This window comes from Diadema setosum, chromosome 10 (assembly GCF_964275005.1).
Source record: "Diadema setosum chromosome 10, eeDiaSeto1, whole genome shotgun sequence".
NCBI classification, from domain to species: domain Eukaryota; kingdom Metazoa; phylum Echinodermata; class Echinoidea; order Diadematoida; family Diadematidae; genus Diadema; species Diadema setosum.
In genome coordinates, this window is record NC_092694.1 from 2,033,009 (window position 1) to 2,046,709 (window position 13,701).

A 13,701-nucleotide genomic window follows, 5' to 3' on the forward strand; every position below is an offset into this window, starting at 1 on the left:
ATTCCTGTAAAACGAAAAGTCATTGAAGTTTTTCTTTTCTGTTCCCTTTCATTTCCTTATCCTACTTTATTTCTTCTTGATTCTTTTTCATTTCCCTTTGCTATTTCCATCTCTTTTCCTCTCTTCGTAGCTGTGGGCTACGGCCCGAGAGCAAGGTGTGATAACGGCCAGCCATTCGTGGCTCGGTGGTGACATGAACACTATGGAGAATGATGAGGGCCAAACCATCAACAAACGACCAAACTACTATCAGTCTTTTAACAGGTAAGGCTCTTCCTTTCGATCCGTTGTGTCTCACTGACTGGGACCACGGGCTCTCAGTCCTGGGGTCAGTGGTTCGAGTCCCCCGGCTGTAGCAGTTGTGTCCCTTTAAGCAAGGCTCTTTATCCTCATTGCTTACAATAGTCCTAATTCGGAGAGGAATAATTCCCGTCGGTCTAGTGGTATAGTTTGCTTGTCAACATTCACACAGTATTTTCTCAGTGGCAACAACAAATCCAATTCCCCGAAAAGTCCGTCGCTCATCTAAACTAAAATAACAGCCTTCTTTTGCAACAAGCATACATGTATCCTTATGCCACGACAGAGTTACTTTTCTTTCAATCAACAGTCGGTTGATGTCGGACAGTGTTGTCATGGCTTGAGATTTAAGTCACAATATCCCAGTCCGCTGAACCGTCTTCTATCACATGCATCACGCATGCTGTAGTCTTTCTTCCCCCTTTCCTTTTAAGCATTATTCTAAAATATTCCTCTATAATCTCTTTAGACCTTTTTCAGTCTTGTTTTCATTTTCTTTTGTCTTCTTTCAGTAAGTATCAGTAGAGCCGACCTATAAACTGAAATCCAACTGTCAAATTATACTTTGTCCTTTCCGGTTCCTTGCAACTCAATTTTGTACTTTCGTACAAGCTATAGCCAAGACCAACAACACGAAGAATCTTCCAAATTTCAGAGTTTTATACTCTTATACTCTTTTTTTTTTCTCTCATTCATCATCTCATATTCCCTTTATATTTCCTTTCCTCTCTTTGGTCGAATCTAAATTTGTACTTCTTATAGAATCTGAAAAAGAGTAGATAAATTAAGTTTTTTATCGTCAGTCTTAGCTTATTGACAAAACGCGTTATTTTTATCATTATTATTTTCTTTTGCAAATTCAAGATGAAAGTGTAAACATGTTTTGATAGAATCGCATGAATTTAACGATTTTACTTTCCATTGCAGACTGTTGACACCTCGAGATAAGATGGATACAGTCAAGAGATGGATTGATCAGGATGACGTGGCAAAGATGTAAGTCAGTTACAGAGAATTACATTCGCATACAGATTATGAAGGTAGCCTGCAGCAATAACATAGTACTCAATGTTATCTTGCGAGTCCTTCTTTATCATAAGATCATTAATGGTCTAAATCTTTGTCTTTTTTTTGTATGCGAAACTAATCGCAATAGCGAAAATGGAATTAAAGAATTCGCCGTTATGTGGGAGTTATAATACTTCTTTCATTTGAAGAAGTGCAACGTGGTAGTATAGTAGTCGTAGTAGTAGTAGTAGTAGTAGTAGTAGTAGTAGTAGAAATGGTAGTAGTAGTAGTAGTAGTAGTAGTAGTAGTAGTAGTAGAAATGGTAGTAGTAGTAGTAGTAGTAGTAGTAGTATAGAAGTATTATTATTAGTAGTAGTAGTAGTAGTAGTAGTAGAAGTAGTAGTAGTAGTAGTAGTATAGTAGTAGTAATGATAGCAGTGCTATAGTATAGAAGTTGTAGTATAGTGGCCTTGTAGTAATAGTACGAAAGGGTAGATCAGCGTCCACGTACTATAGTACATACTGTCGGCTTCAACAAAACAAAACAACAACAATAACAACAACAAACAAACAAACAAAACAGAGAGAAACGAAAAAATTGGGGGAAAAAAAGCATGTAAAGGACGTGATTTGCTGGGTTTCCATCCAGATCCCTCCAGCTGTCCGTTATAACGAAATACACAAAAGAACAGAAATTAAGATACATTGTGATATCTAATAGATTTAATTTTCAGCATCTCTCCTCCATTACCAACAATTTTAATTCTTATTAAGTATCGTCAGAAGGTCGCAGTATTTACCGTTATTTCACAATTTCTTTCTTTATAACAACATTGTATTGAGTTTTGTGTTACTATGTTTATGTAGGCCTAAATGTTTTGTGTTGTTGAAAATGAAATGAAATTTCCTTCCAACAACAAACAATAATCATTTCATACAGAGCTAAACGTGACATTGACATTTCTTTACTTTCCCAAGTCCCCAGTTCATCACCGTGTTCTTCAATGAACTCGCTGAGGATATCAGGCTGTACGAACATTACTCAGAACGGGTGAGTGTCTTACCGTTTTCAGCAGCTCACCCATATCAAGTCCTCTGTACTCACCGTCTGTCTGGTAAAATCTCCGCTGGCGAAAGATTTTTATGGAACGGATTAGATTCATTAAATCTCCTGGAAATAAGAAAGATGTAAGAATTTCCCAAATTGAAAGAGAAATATGTAAATCTACTAAACAATGTGTTTATCCAATCCCAGAATCGATCTCAATATCAAGAATTTCGTCTGAAAAAATGTACGCTTAAAACGATAATGAAAAATAAATGACTTGGATGAAAAATAAAATATATATTTTTTTACCCTGCCTTACATATGCCCTAACACTATTCTCGACATTTTCTTTGCCAGTGTTTATTACATGATTTATTTAGAGTTAGATTTTCATTGCCTCTGTGACAACACGAACTGTGACTATTATTGCAGAATTTTGTTAGTTTGGGCAGCAACTCCAGAAGGAATAGATGCTTATGATTTCATACATTTTTAATGCAAAACGAAGATTATCTGCTAAGACAGTGTTTCATCTGCATTCAAGGGTAGAATTCTAGAATTATTGGCTGGCTTTAGTTGAATAGTCTCATCAATGTTATTGTAGGACACATCCATCTTGAGTTGGCAAGTAATATAGATTATATTCATTCGAAACACTCAAGAACATAAAAGTGTAAGTTTCACCATGTTCACGCTGTCCAAAATCTGTCTTGCCCATACTATATCTCTACAGGCCAACGAAACTATGAAGGAAATCGATGATGCTATTGGGAGCCTGTTGGACTACTTGATGTGGAATCAGGATCTAGCGTGTTTCAACATCATCGTGGTATCCCCCTCGGGCCTCACGCCTACAATGTGTGGCGGCGGCAACGAAAATGTGGAGTTTCTCTCAAGTCATGTAAGTCTAACTCTACCAGGCCTGTACAGTACGACATGTATGGTAACAACATTTCAACCAAATCAGTAGTCTTATTTGCTTTTCTTCTGTTTCACTTATTTCACCATACTAAAGGTATATCAACGTCCGTAAAACAGGGTGTTAGAGAACCACAGACTGCCGTTGTCGTGTGTGGAAGTATACCAGGAGCAACATTTGGTGTATTTGTAGTACTGTTGGTTTCAGGAGTATCAGTCGTGGTACAGTGATAACAGTACAAGTCATCTTATCAGTGGTATTGATTGTATCATTTCCATTAGTAGTGTAAAACCCCGCAGTGTTGGTTCTGCATGATTTTACCATCACAGCGTACAATTAGCAAACTCTTGCTTTACCAAATCAGTAAGAAATAAAAAGTATTATTAGGCCTGTACCTGATTAGAGGTGACTACAATGTCCTTTTCTCATCGTTAGATGGGAAAAAGGGATGTCGAAGCCTTTCATTGCACAGAACAATACCGCGTATTGTGTGTGTGTGTTTAAATTTTCTATCTTTTAAATCGCTACAGGTGACGAGTGTAATCGGGCTGGATACCACACCAGACTACCTAAATACCTTCGCCAGTATCTCCGTCTCAAGCTCAGGTATAACTCAGATATAACTCAGAATAACAATATGAAACGGAAAAGGATTTCTGAAAGATTCTTTGCCTTGTCTATAAACATTGTTCTTGAAAAAGAAAGAGGCAAAACGTATGAGGACAGCAGGCTATGCAATGACAAAAATATGTTACTTCTGATATTCAGAGCATCTCTGTGCTTGCATCTGTTATACGTGCTGTGCAGACGTGTTGTATCGATTGATAGGATATGTACATCTTGTGGGGAGGTGCGGCACCATCTGCCTAATGACAGGTAGGACTGCATTCCTAAAGGTCATCAAAGTACCTGATGTTACTACTTTGGCAGGGAGAGTGTTCCAAATTCTTATGGCTCGGGGGTAAAGCTAGTAGCTATAGTTTTTTCCCTATATTACTGGCTAGTCAGCAAAGCCAATCAATCAAATAGTATCTAGAGGGAATGACAGAACTACTAACTTTGTTCACATTGGTAAGTGGGTTCCAAGACATTCTAACGGCATCTTGTAAAATATTCTTATCTCTACAGCCGATGAAAACTACAACACAAATGAGGAGTTCACTGAGTTCTTCCGGGTGAGTATTGTTAGTCGCCTGCGCGTTGTCTTGTCTTGTTGGCGTTATTTTATCACAGTGCTGGGCAACTGTAGAAATAATAATACAAGAATAGATATTACTTGGGGTTTTACCATTCTCTCGTGTTTTGATACCAACTAAACCAAGACCAGGCCATCATGATGTGCAATGGTCTGATAAAAAAATGCCATATTCATGTCCTTTGTGTGTGTTTGAGTGTGTGTGTGTGTGTGTGTGTGTGTGCGCGCGCGCGTGTTTTAACCAGTGACACTGCTGATGCTCTAATCAAAACTATATCAACGCTTTTAGTAGCGCATAACTTTTCTCCAAGTTTTCCCCAAACAAAAATCTGAGAAATTTATAATCGTAGTTAAGATGACGATAGAATTATGATGACACGTCCCTGTTTCGCCGATCAGAAAAGACGGTGTAGGCCTATAAGTCAAAAAACAAAACGTGTTGCATTTTTCTCCTTGCTTTCATTGTAGCTGATATTGTGCAAAAAAAAAAGGTGTGAAAAATTGCCGTCTAATTAATTTTTGAAAGCTGAAAAAAGAGAAAACTCACAAAAGTTAAATCTTTACCGTACACACTGGTGTTGAAATATACCATTTCGAAAAACTTTTAACTGGCATAATGGTACGGATTCGTTCACGGAATATTTTTACGATCTTCCGAACAATAATCTTCAGAACTCCGTCATCAATTTGGATATCTCGTAACAGTTCTCTCAGCAAGGTTAGGCAATTTTTGAAATGATATTCAGTCACCCCATGTTTACAGTATTTTAATAATCGTGTCCTCTCTCACCAGTGTAAGTTTTCGGACAAAGGCTCAGTGTTCATGCGTCATGAGCTGCCGACTCGTTTCCACTACTCCTACGAACACGTGCCTAATGATGTGTACGTACTGATGAAGAACGGATTCTCCTTTGCACGGTAAGATTAGGCTATGATCTTATAAACAATGTTGATCTGACTCCACACCTTTCTTCGGGCTCATCCCAGAAGACCGACACCCATACAGCCCACGAGTTCGACATTGAAAAGAGGTCCATGAGTCATACAGCCCATGAGTTCGACACTAGGTAAAAACAGCCCACGAGTTCGACAGATACAACATTGGGCTTAATGTGTCGGTCTCGTGGACCTTGTTAGCTTAGTGTCGAACTTATGGGCTGTATGACTCGTGAGCTGTATAACAATATTACTCATGGGCTGTATGACTCGTGAGGTCTATGACTCGTGAGCTGTATGACTCGTGGGTGTCGGTCTCGTGACGTGCACCCCTTTCTTCTTCCCAGTTAAGCTGTCTGTCGAAGTGCATGATGATGAGCTGGCGACTATTGTGATTTTGAAGAGCGGGAGGGGGCTTTGAACGTAGGGTATTCAATGTAGCAATTCCCCCTTGGGCATGGGAAATATTATGTTCAACAAAGTGTATCCATGACAAATGATTTGACGAATTTCAACTTCATCTGCGTATTTAAATAATCACCAATTATTATTCAATGTTTTCAGTAGTAGCCATGATCAAGAAAAAAAATAATGGTTGGTTCTAATTTCGCACCACGTTTGTAATTTATCGTGAAATATTTATTTTGATTCGATTACTACATTTCATACACTCGATCCAGAGCATTTATTGCAAAGACACAAATATTTTTGCCTTTTTCCCGAAACTAGATATCTAACTGTATATGCCTCTTTATCCCTTTCTTGTATATTAATATGACTAAGTTTTGATCCAGTTTGTATTTGACTGTGCAGGTAGGAAGACAGGGAACGACAAGACGATGAAATAGGAAAAGAGAAGGGATGGGGAAGGGGAAAGACACCTTGGTAATACTAAAACAATTATGTTCAGTGGCGGTGGATGTAACAAAAACTTAGCATCATCGCAAAGTTGAATTACTGTCATGTTCAAAGAAACAATGAACATTTTCATTTTCCCTACTGCAGAGAAAGCACTGATTACAGCCAACTGTTTTGCCAACACGCCAGTAACGGTTATGATACGTTGGCCTACGGAATGGAGGTAAGAACTTGATAAACATAATTATTGCACTCAAACATAGTTAAGCTTTATTAGCGATTCACTTCAAGAGTTATCACGTTTATAATTGACTATGTACTATTTACGATAAACACCAAATTTATCATCATGTCATGAAAGTTTACTGTAGTCCCACCAGAAAGACATTCTAGTATAAATGAGAGAAAGTTTAAAGACAATAATAGGCCTATACGGACAAAGGTATCTATAAAGCAAAAAGTCTGAAGAGCTAGAAAGAAATATGTGAACATCAAAAACCAAGTTCGATTCGAAGTACACTTGTAATTTGAATATGATATGGTGTTAGATAATGTCATCCTTCCGTTTGATATAAGGTCTGTAATCTGGGAAAAATAAGCAGACGGCGAAGACGGAAAAGTCGTTGCATATGTGTGCACTAGTTCTTGATAGGCAATATGGAGATTACCTCGACCACGTCAAGAGCATCTGGCAACATTAATTATATGTATGTGTGTATGTTTGTTTGTTCGTTTCAGGGGTTCTTCGTCGGTTTTGGACATGATTTCAAAGTTAACCATCGCGTACGAGACTTCAACAACATCGACATTTACAACATGATGACGAGTATGATTGTATTCGACCATATAGATATTGAATAGCAGTCAACATTACAAAGTTATATCCAATATGATTTGTAGCTTTTCATCTATCAAAGTGTTATAACTTTGTGTGATGTAATAACGTGTGATAATGGCGATTATTATAAATCCCAAGGCGAGGCATGTTTTTTGAATATTTTTTTTTTTCATGCCATCATGCTCACATTTTAGAATTTAGACCTCCTGTACGTTCAGTGGGTCAAGTTTTAATCGTCGATTTCGAAGTTTTGTCTGGGAGTTACTAGATCCCTTTCCCGGACTGGTCATTTCACCTGTCTATTCTAGCTCAATTGATAAATAGGTAACATTGATATGATATTCCATATACATATACATTAATACATTTATATGTATAAAATTATATACATATACATTAATATATTTATATGTATAAAATTATATACAAAACATCTTACGTGATTATCAAGTATGATTAAGTGAAGACGCAACGATTTTAATGCCATGTTTTCATCTCGCCAGGTATACCTAGAGTCAACGAAATTCTATTTTGGACAAACATGTTTTTCTATTCCAGTTGACCTTAGCGAAAGTGTGTTTTTATTATTCTACCAACCGTCGCTGTATTCGGCAGCAGTTGAAACATTCGTTACTATTTTATTACTGTTTTCAATGTCGTCATCATGATTTATATCATTTATTTCTATTCTTTTCTTTTTATCTATTCATATTATTTTCTTCTTCTTTTTTTCCGGTTCCACCTTTCTAGAAATTTTGGGTTTAACTCCAGAGCTCCACAATGGCACGGAGGGTGGTCTGAACAGCCTGCTAAGAAACGCGGGGACCTTCCCCGTCCCTTCTATGGCCTTCGCCTCGGAGGGCACGTGTCCTTACGTTGCATCTGTGAGCGTTGATAACTACATGAACGAACTGGGATGTACGTGCTCGACCACGGTTCCTGTGACGGAACGCATCAACATCGCCCTTTCTACTACAGAGAGCACAGGTGCGTCAGCTTTCTCTGCCAATGAGACAATAATGTGCACAAATTTCACACACATGACTCACATAGATGGGAAATCAATGTGGCACGCAGTGTTAAGGAATGTGGACTCTGTTTTCTCTGACTTTTTCCGATCGATACAGTAGGAAGTACACATGTACAGTATTTATTTTGCGTTACACTCTATGAGCATAATATCATTAATCCCTTCACGTTGGTATAAAATACAGCTGTATCATCCCGAGATTGGAATTGATTTGACATTACACTTCATTTTTTTAAAGGGATGGTATAGTAGTTGTTGAGATCGGAAATTCAGATTTAAACTTTCTCGTGAGATAATTAGAAACCACTTATATGAAATATTGAAGAGCATACAATTCTGGCAGGAATTCAAAGTTTATTTGATGAAAATCGGTTTTAACATGGCGGATATATCCAAAAACAAAGTTAGTCCTGATAGGTGGGACCCAACTTTTATAAGGACAACTTTGTTTCTCTTTCTTTTTGGAATTCCGAGTCTTTTCAAAACCGATTTTCTTCAAATAAACTTTCATTTCCTCTCAGAATTTTAGGCTCTTTATTTTATATATTTGTATTAAGTTGTTTCTAATTGCATTATATCCCACAAAAGCTGAATCTCCATCTCAACCCAAACTGTACCGTCATACAGTTGACTCCCATTCAATGCAGAACCTCATTGGGTGCTGTTCGTTATTCCGAATGTTCGTTAATCCGAAGGGTCGTCAATCCGAAACACGCAAATTCCCTATACCTAGAGGTTCGTTAATCCGAAAATGAAAAAGGGTTCGTTAATCCGAAAATTTGTGGCGTTATTCCGAAGGTTCGTTACTCCGAAGATTGGTTAATCCGAAAATGAAATTCGGAACAATGAACCTTCGGAATAACGAATCTTAGGAATAAAGAGCCTTCGGAATAACGAACCTTCGGAATAACGAGCTGTAACCATTTCATTCGTTGAACAAATGAACGTGAGTTTCTTTAAGAGAGAAATGTTTTCCTCTGAAAAAGACGTCACAATCACACCCGAACTAAGACGCATGTCATTTCTATATCTCATGTACTGGTTGTTTTCGTCCTCTCTCTTCAGTCCAGCAGCACGTTCCCTTCGGGCCGCCAGAGATCCTGGAGTCAGCCAGCCCAGGTTCCGGGTCGGTTTGTAAGCTGTATCACACGTCTTACGTGACGGCCTACGACAGATCTCTCGTCATTAGTAAATACGTCTCCGTCACCCTAGCATCTGATGTGAGTCTGGAATGAAGATGTGTTCAATTAGCTTTTATGGTACTGTATCATCACCTAATAGGATTTACACTAAAGGCAACTGCGACCGCTCTATCACTATCCTGAGAAACGTATGCGCTTAGAAACCTCCATAATAAGCACTTTATAAGTGTTATTTATGATTATTTTTGCTATTATTGCTATTAATATTATTATTACAGAAATGTTTGTTTTTCAACTTACATTTTCTAAAATATTAGTTGACTGTGTCTTTACTCCATGTATTATTGAAGTAATTTTATTTTCAGTCAACTTGTGTTCTTCTTTCACTTTCAGTTTTTCCCAGGGCTCCAGCCTTCAGGCTGTGTGTTGGTCGACACGAGGTTGGCTATGGACGAGAACCCACGCTGTTTGACGTACACGTCTGGAGACGTGGCGCTGAACATCAAACAGTCGTATCTCCTCCAGCCGAGTAAGATTACCACCTTATTCCACCCAAAATATATTGGGTCTCCATAGACGAAACCCTTGGAAATTACTTTTGACGGCCCATTCAAAAAGCTCCCGATTGAAAACATAAAATGACCATCAGTGTTACATTCAATCAGGGAGGTGTTTGGAAACCTCTCTTTCCACCTCCCTGATTTTATATACCGGTACCGTACATGTATTGTTGGTGCATGATCTTTTCTTCAACCAGTTGCCAAGTTCCATGCTGTTCCCTGTATAGAATACATAATGGACCTGAATGGCTACTTGTAAACGAATTTGTATTTGCAAGTTATATATTAGACCAATACTTAATTCATGTGACGATTTTTTTGTTTTTGTCTCCTTGAAAATTATGTTGTCTATGTCGTGATGGGGTGTGCTCCCTGTATAGGGCTATTACATGTATTACTGAAGAGGATTTCATGCTATTCACGACAGAGAATGGTGAATCATTCACAGGATTTGTCTTCTACACGCATTGCCGTCAATAAACTGTATCATTTAGAACGGTAATGAACATCAAGTTAAACATTTCGCTACTCTATTCATCCCTGGATTATTTACTCAAGCTTGTGACATATCCTCTTTTGAAATTGTCCTGTGACAAGTTTCAATGTGAAACTGAACTTCCGCAAGTTTCAATCTCTTGTTTAAGTGATCTTAAACGCTGTCAATACATCGCAAATCCATGATAATATTGCTCTCTAACACTCACAACTCTATGTAAATACATTATAGTTATTTGTTTGTGTAAGTTGTTTCATGTTTATTATGACTATTTCATTCCTTGTTCAGCTGCATCTGTTGGAAAACCCGACGAGTCTATCGTCTCATCAAACATCGTACCTCAATACTCCTTGTTTGAATCAGGTGAGTTTAATAGAAGTGTATAGGCCTACACAATCATCTCGGTCGCGTTCGCGGCTATACTCATATGATCGTATTATTGTAGGTCAATTATTACGTGTATCTGTATACGTTCATTGAAAGAAAAATTTTCACGCTGTGAGATTTTGCTACGTTTTCACTCCGCGTGCCATGTGACAGAGGTCGGTTAGCTAACGAATGAACGTTTAATCCAAAGAAATATGCAGAATGATTATTCTTGATATATATTAAGTTTTGTTAGTTATCCCAGTACCCTGTAATTAGATTTTGTTTGATAATCATAAACTTTATAATATCTATCTGCAGAAATTTGGAGTCAGTTGGTAAGTAAGTACTCGACCTGGACCAGCATTTCTGCCAACATCAACATCGTTCAGGGACCCGTATACGACCTCGATCACAATGGCGTGGTCGACAGTCCTTCCACCATGGCCAAAGCGTAAGTTTACTAAGTAAAACAACAAACTCATCATTTCAATGGACAATCACTCATTACTGTACCGATATTTCAAACGTGTTGAAACATCTAGATGATGTAAAATGAGCACCATCGCTTATGAATTCCTTGAGAAAAGTTTAAGTTGTTCATATAAGTGTAGAAAAATAATGGAAAATCTTCTTGCAGCATTTTGATAACTACCCATCTCGACTTTTCATCAAGTACTGAGGTCGTGATGATAGAAAGACAGACATGAAAGAAATCTCTGAAGGTTCATTGTTGCAGTTCATCATCAACATCCACAAATTTTGATGTCAAATCAGGATAGTTTTGTGCTTGGTAGGAATCATAATGTGAAGTTGTTGACACCATACCATCATCCAGCGATTGCATATGAATTAAAATATACATATTTCCAGACAGTGACAGATTTTGGTTCGATTTGTTTGATCAGAATGACATGGGCGGGTCCTACGGTGGTCCCGTCACACTACTTCGTCGTCGCCTCACGGTGTGCTAATCGTACGGAGGTCAGGTCGTGTTTGCCTTCGGATGTGGAGATCATGGCATTTATATTACCACACAACAACCTGGGTCGTCCCTGCCAGGTATGACATCATCGTATTAGATCAAAGCAACATTTTGACTGCCAGGCTTTAATAGCAATAATGAGCAACACTTGTTTGTTCTGCCCAGTGAAAGTATAAGACCAGGGGGCATTTCATGAAGCATTCTGTCCGACAACTTTGTCGGACAAATTTGCTCTCAGCCAATCAGATGCAAAGATTTCAGTAGCTTTTTAACAGTTTATCAGACAAAATATCTGATAACATGCTTCATGAAATGCCCCTGCTGCACATGAGGTCCGTCCGTCGTTAAGTCAAGTTTAAAATAACAAATAAAGACTCCTTTGTGAGAATAACTATGTGACGAGTACTCCATAATATAAGAGCCAAATTCGGTCAGAAATGCACCTGAGCGATCTTTATGTCATAGTACTGCCGAAGTTCATTTTCCAAGGTCAAAGTTCATCGGAATGATAAAGTCTGTTAGTACACACTCTGGATGTAGAATGGACATAACATGAGGCAGTTGTCTTTTTTTCCCCTTCCAAGTCACATTTAAAATCTCACTTCGTTTTCCTGTACATGTACAGGTTTTCTTTGTGCAGCTTACCATCATCCCGTGCAGCCAAATGTTTGAAAATGTTAAAATGTTTGAAAGCTGTTGATATTGTCTTCTACAGTGTTAATGTAACCCAATACCAACACGAGAATACGATGCAAACCAACGTCACTATACAATTCTCTTTCACTATTCGTTGTTACATCCTCCAGTCCTTTAAGATGATGTAATCATTGTGCCTCCATTCATTCGCTCCTTCCCTAGACGAGTATGGACGAGTATCTGATGGCTCATCGAGCCAGCCTCCAGGGCGTAGAACGAATCACTGGTCTCTATTTCTTCCCCACCTGGTCGAGGTCTGACAACTCCAACTACAGACAAGACATCGCCTTACAGAAGGCGGGAACGGCGTCTATGTTATGGACGTAATCATGAAAGCATCAAAATAGGAGGCTTTATACACTCATTGATATGTTCTCCCACGTCGAATATGGTTAAGGGCACATGATTAACTCGTGCCCTACGTGATTCTGAAAAGGCAACAGACGGGTTGATTTCCAAAGTCATCTAAATTGAGATACGACTCATGATATCACCTCACATTTTCTAAATCTTCATACAGGGTTTCAGTCGTGATATTTGTGGTTGTCACTAAAAGTACGCTAAGCTACATTTTATCTTGCGTAATTACTTCATTTTACTTAAGGAGATAAGTACCGCATGCTGTATTAGTTTACGACTATAAAGTCAATGCCCAGTAACAACCGACGTCGGAACTCACTTGTGGTAGCCCATACAAATAATTTCCTTTTTAGGCATTCCAGCTGGTAACCTCCTTACAATTTTGTTATACTTTATGTCATACAGATGTAATATCAATTCAACCAGATGTCAAAACAGCACATTCTCACTGGCATCGCTTCATAGTTGCAGCAAAAGTTATTGAAGAAATAACCGAAACTACTGCATTCGTTTTTAACTAATGGAGACATGTACAAATGTAAAATGATTGTCTGTGTGTTTGTTTTTACCTGTAACGTCATGTCAACATTACTGTAGTGATTTTCACTCCATCATACAATAAAGCTGATTACCTGGTATACAATGTAATACGTTAACTACAAATCTTGCTTTTGGAATCCCTGAATAGATTGGCGATGTGACCGAACAAAAAAAAAACAACTAAAAAATCACTTAAAACTTGTCACAAGCATCACTGAGCATGGAACGGATGTGTATTGCCACTTACGTTGATTATCGATATGGATGATGACAATGAATGAAAATGGTATTGAAGGTATTATGTTATCCTGTCAAAGGCTTGTATTACGCGCTCTTACGAAATGTTACGTACTTGTACTATCTTTCCCAGTAATATTCTTCAAATGTAGCGACTGTTCTATATCTGATTTGACTGTCATCTCAT

At 38.1% G+C, this 13,701-nt stretch overlaps 1 protein-coding gene across 1 annotated transcript in view; it reads left to right on the top strand.

Annotated features, from left to right (window-relative positions):
- Window positions 1-12,704, top strand: part of LOC140234395 (venom phosphodiesterase 2-like) — a 31,600-nt gene extending 18,896 nt beyond the window's left edge. Inside the window, exons 10-25 of the mRNA XM_072314445.1 lie at window positions 131-264; window positions 1,228-1,296; window positions 2,287-2,359; window positions 3,090-3,257; window positions 3,806-3,881; window positions 4,404-4,450; window positions 5,264-5,388; window positions 6,412-6,487; window positions 7,003-7,090; window positions 7,853-8,089; window positions 9,198-9,352; window positions 9,668-9,803; window positions 10,619-10,693; window positions 11,018-11,150; window positions 11,605-11,758; window positions 12,540-12,704. Of these exons, the coding sequence (XP_072170546.1) occupies window positions 131-264; window positions 1,228-1,296; window positions 2,287-2,359; window positions 3,090-3,257; window positions 3,806-3,881; window positions 4,404-4,450; window positions 5,264-5,388; window positions 6,412-6,487; window positions 7,003-7,090; window positions 7,853-8,089; window positions 9,198-9,352; window positions 9,668-9,803; window positions 10,619-10,693; window positions 11,018-11,150; window positions 11,605-11,758; window positions 12,540-12,704 (1,911 nt within the window). The remainder of the gene's footprint in view (window positions 1-130; window positions 265-1,227; window positions 1,297-2,286; window positions 2,360-3,089; window positions 3,258-3,805; window positions 3,882-4,403; window positions 4,451-5,263; window positions 5,389-6,411; window positions 6,488-7,002; window positions 7,091-7,852; window positions 8,090-9,197; window positions 9,353-9,667; window positions 9,804-10,618; window positions 10,694-11,017; window positions 11,151-11,604; window positions 11,759-12,539) is intronic.
- The last annotated feature ends 997 nt before the right edge of the window (window positions 12,705-13,701 follow it).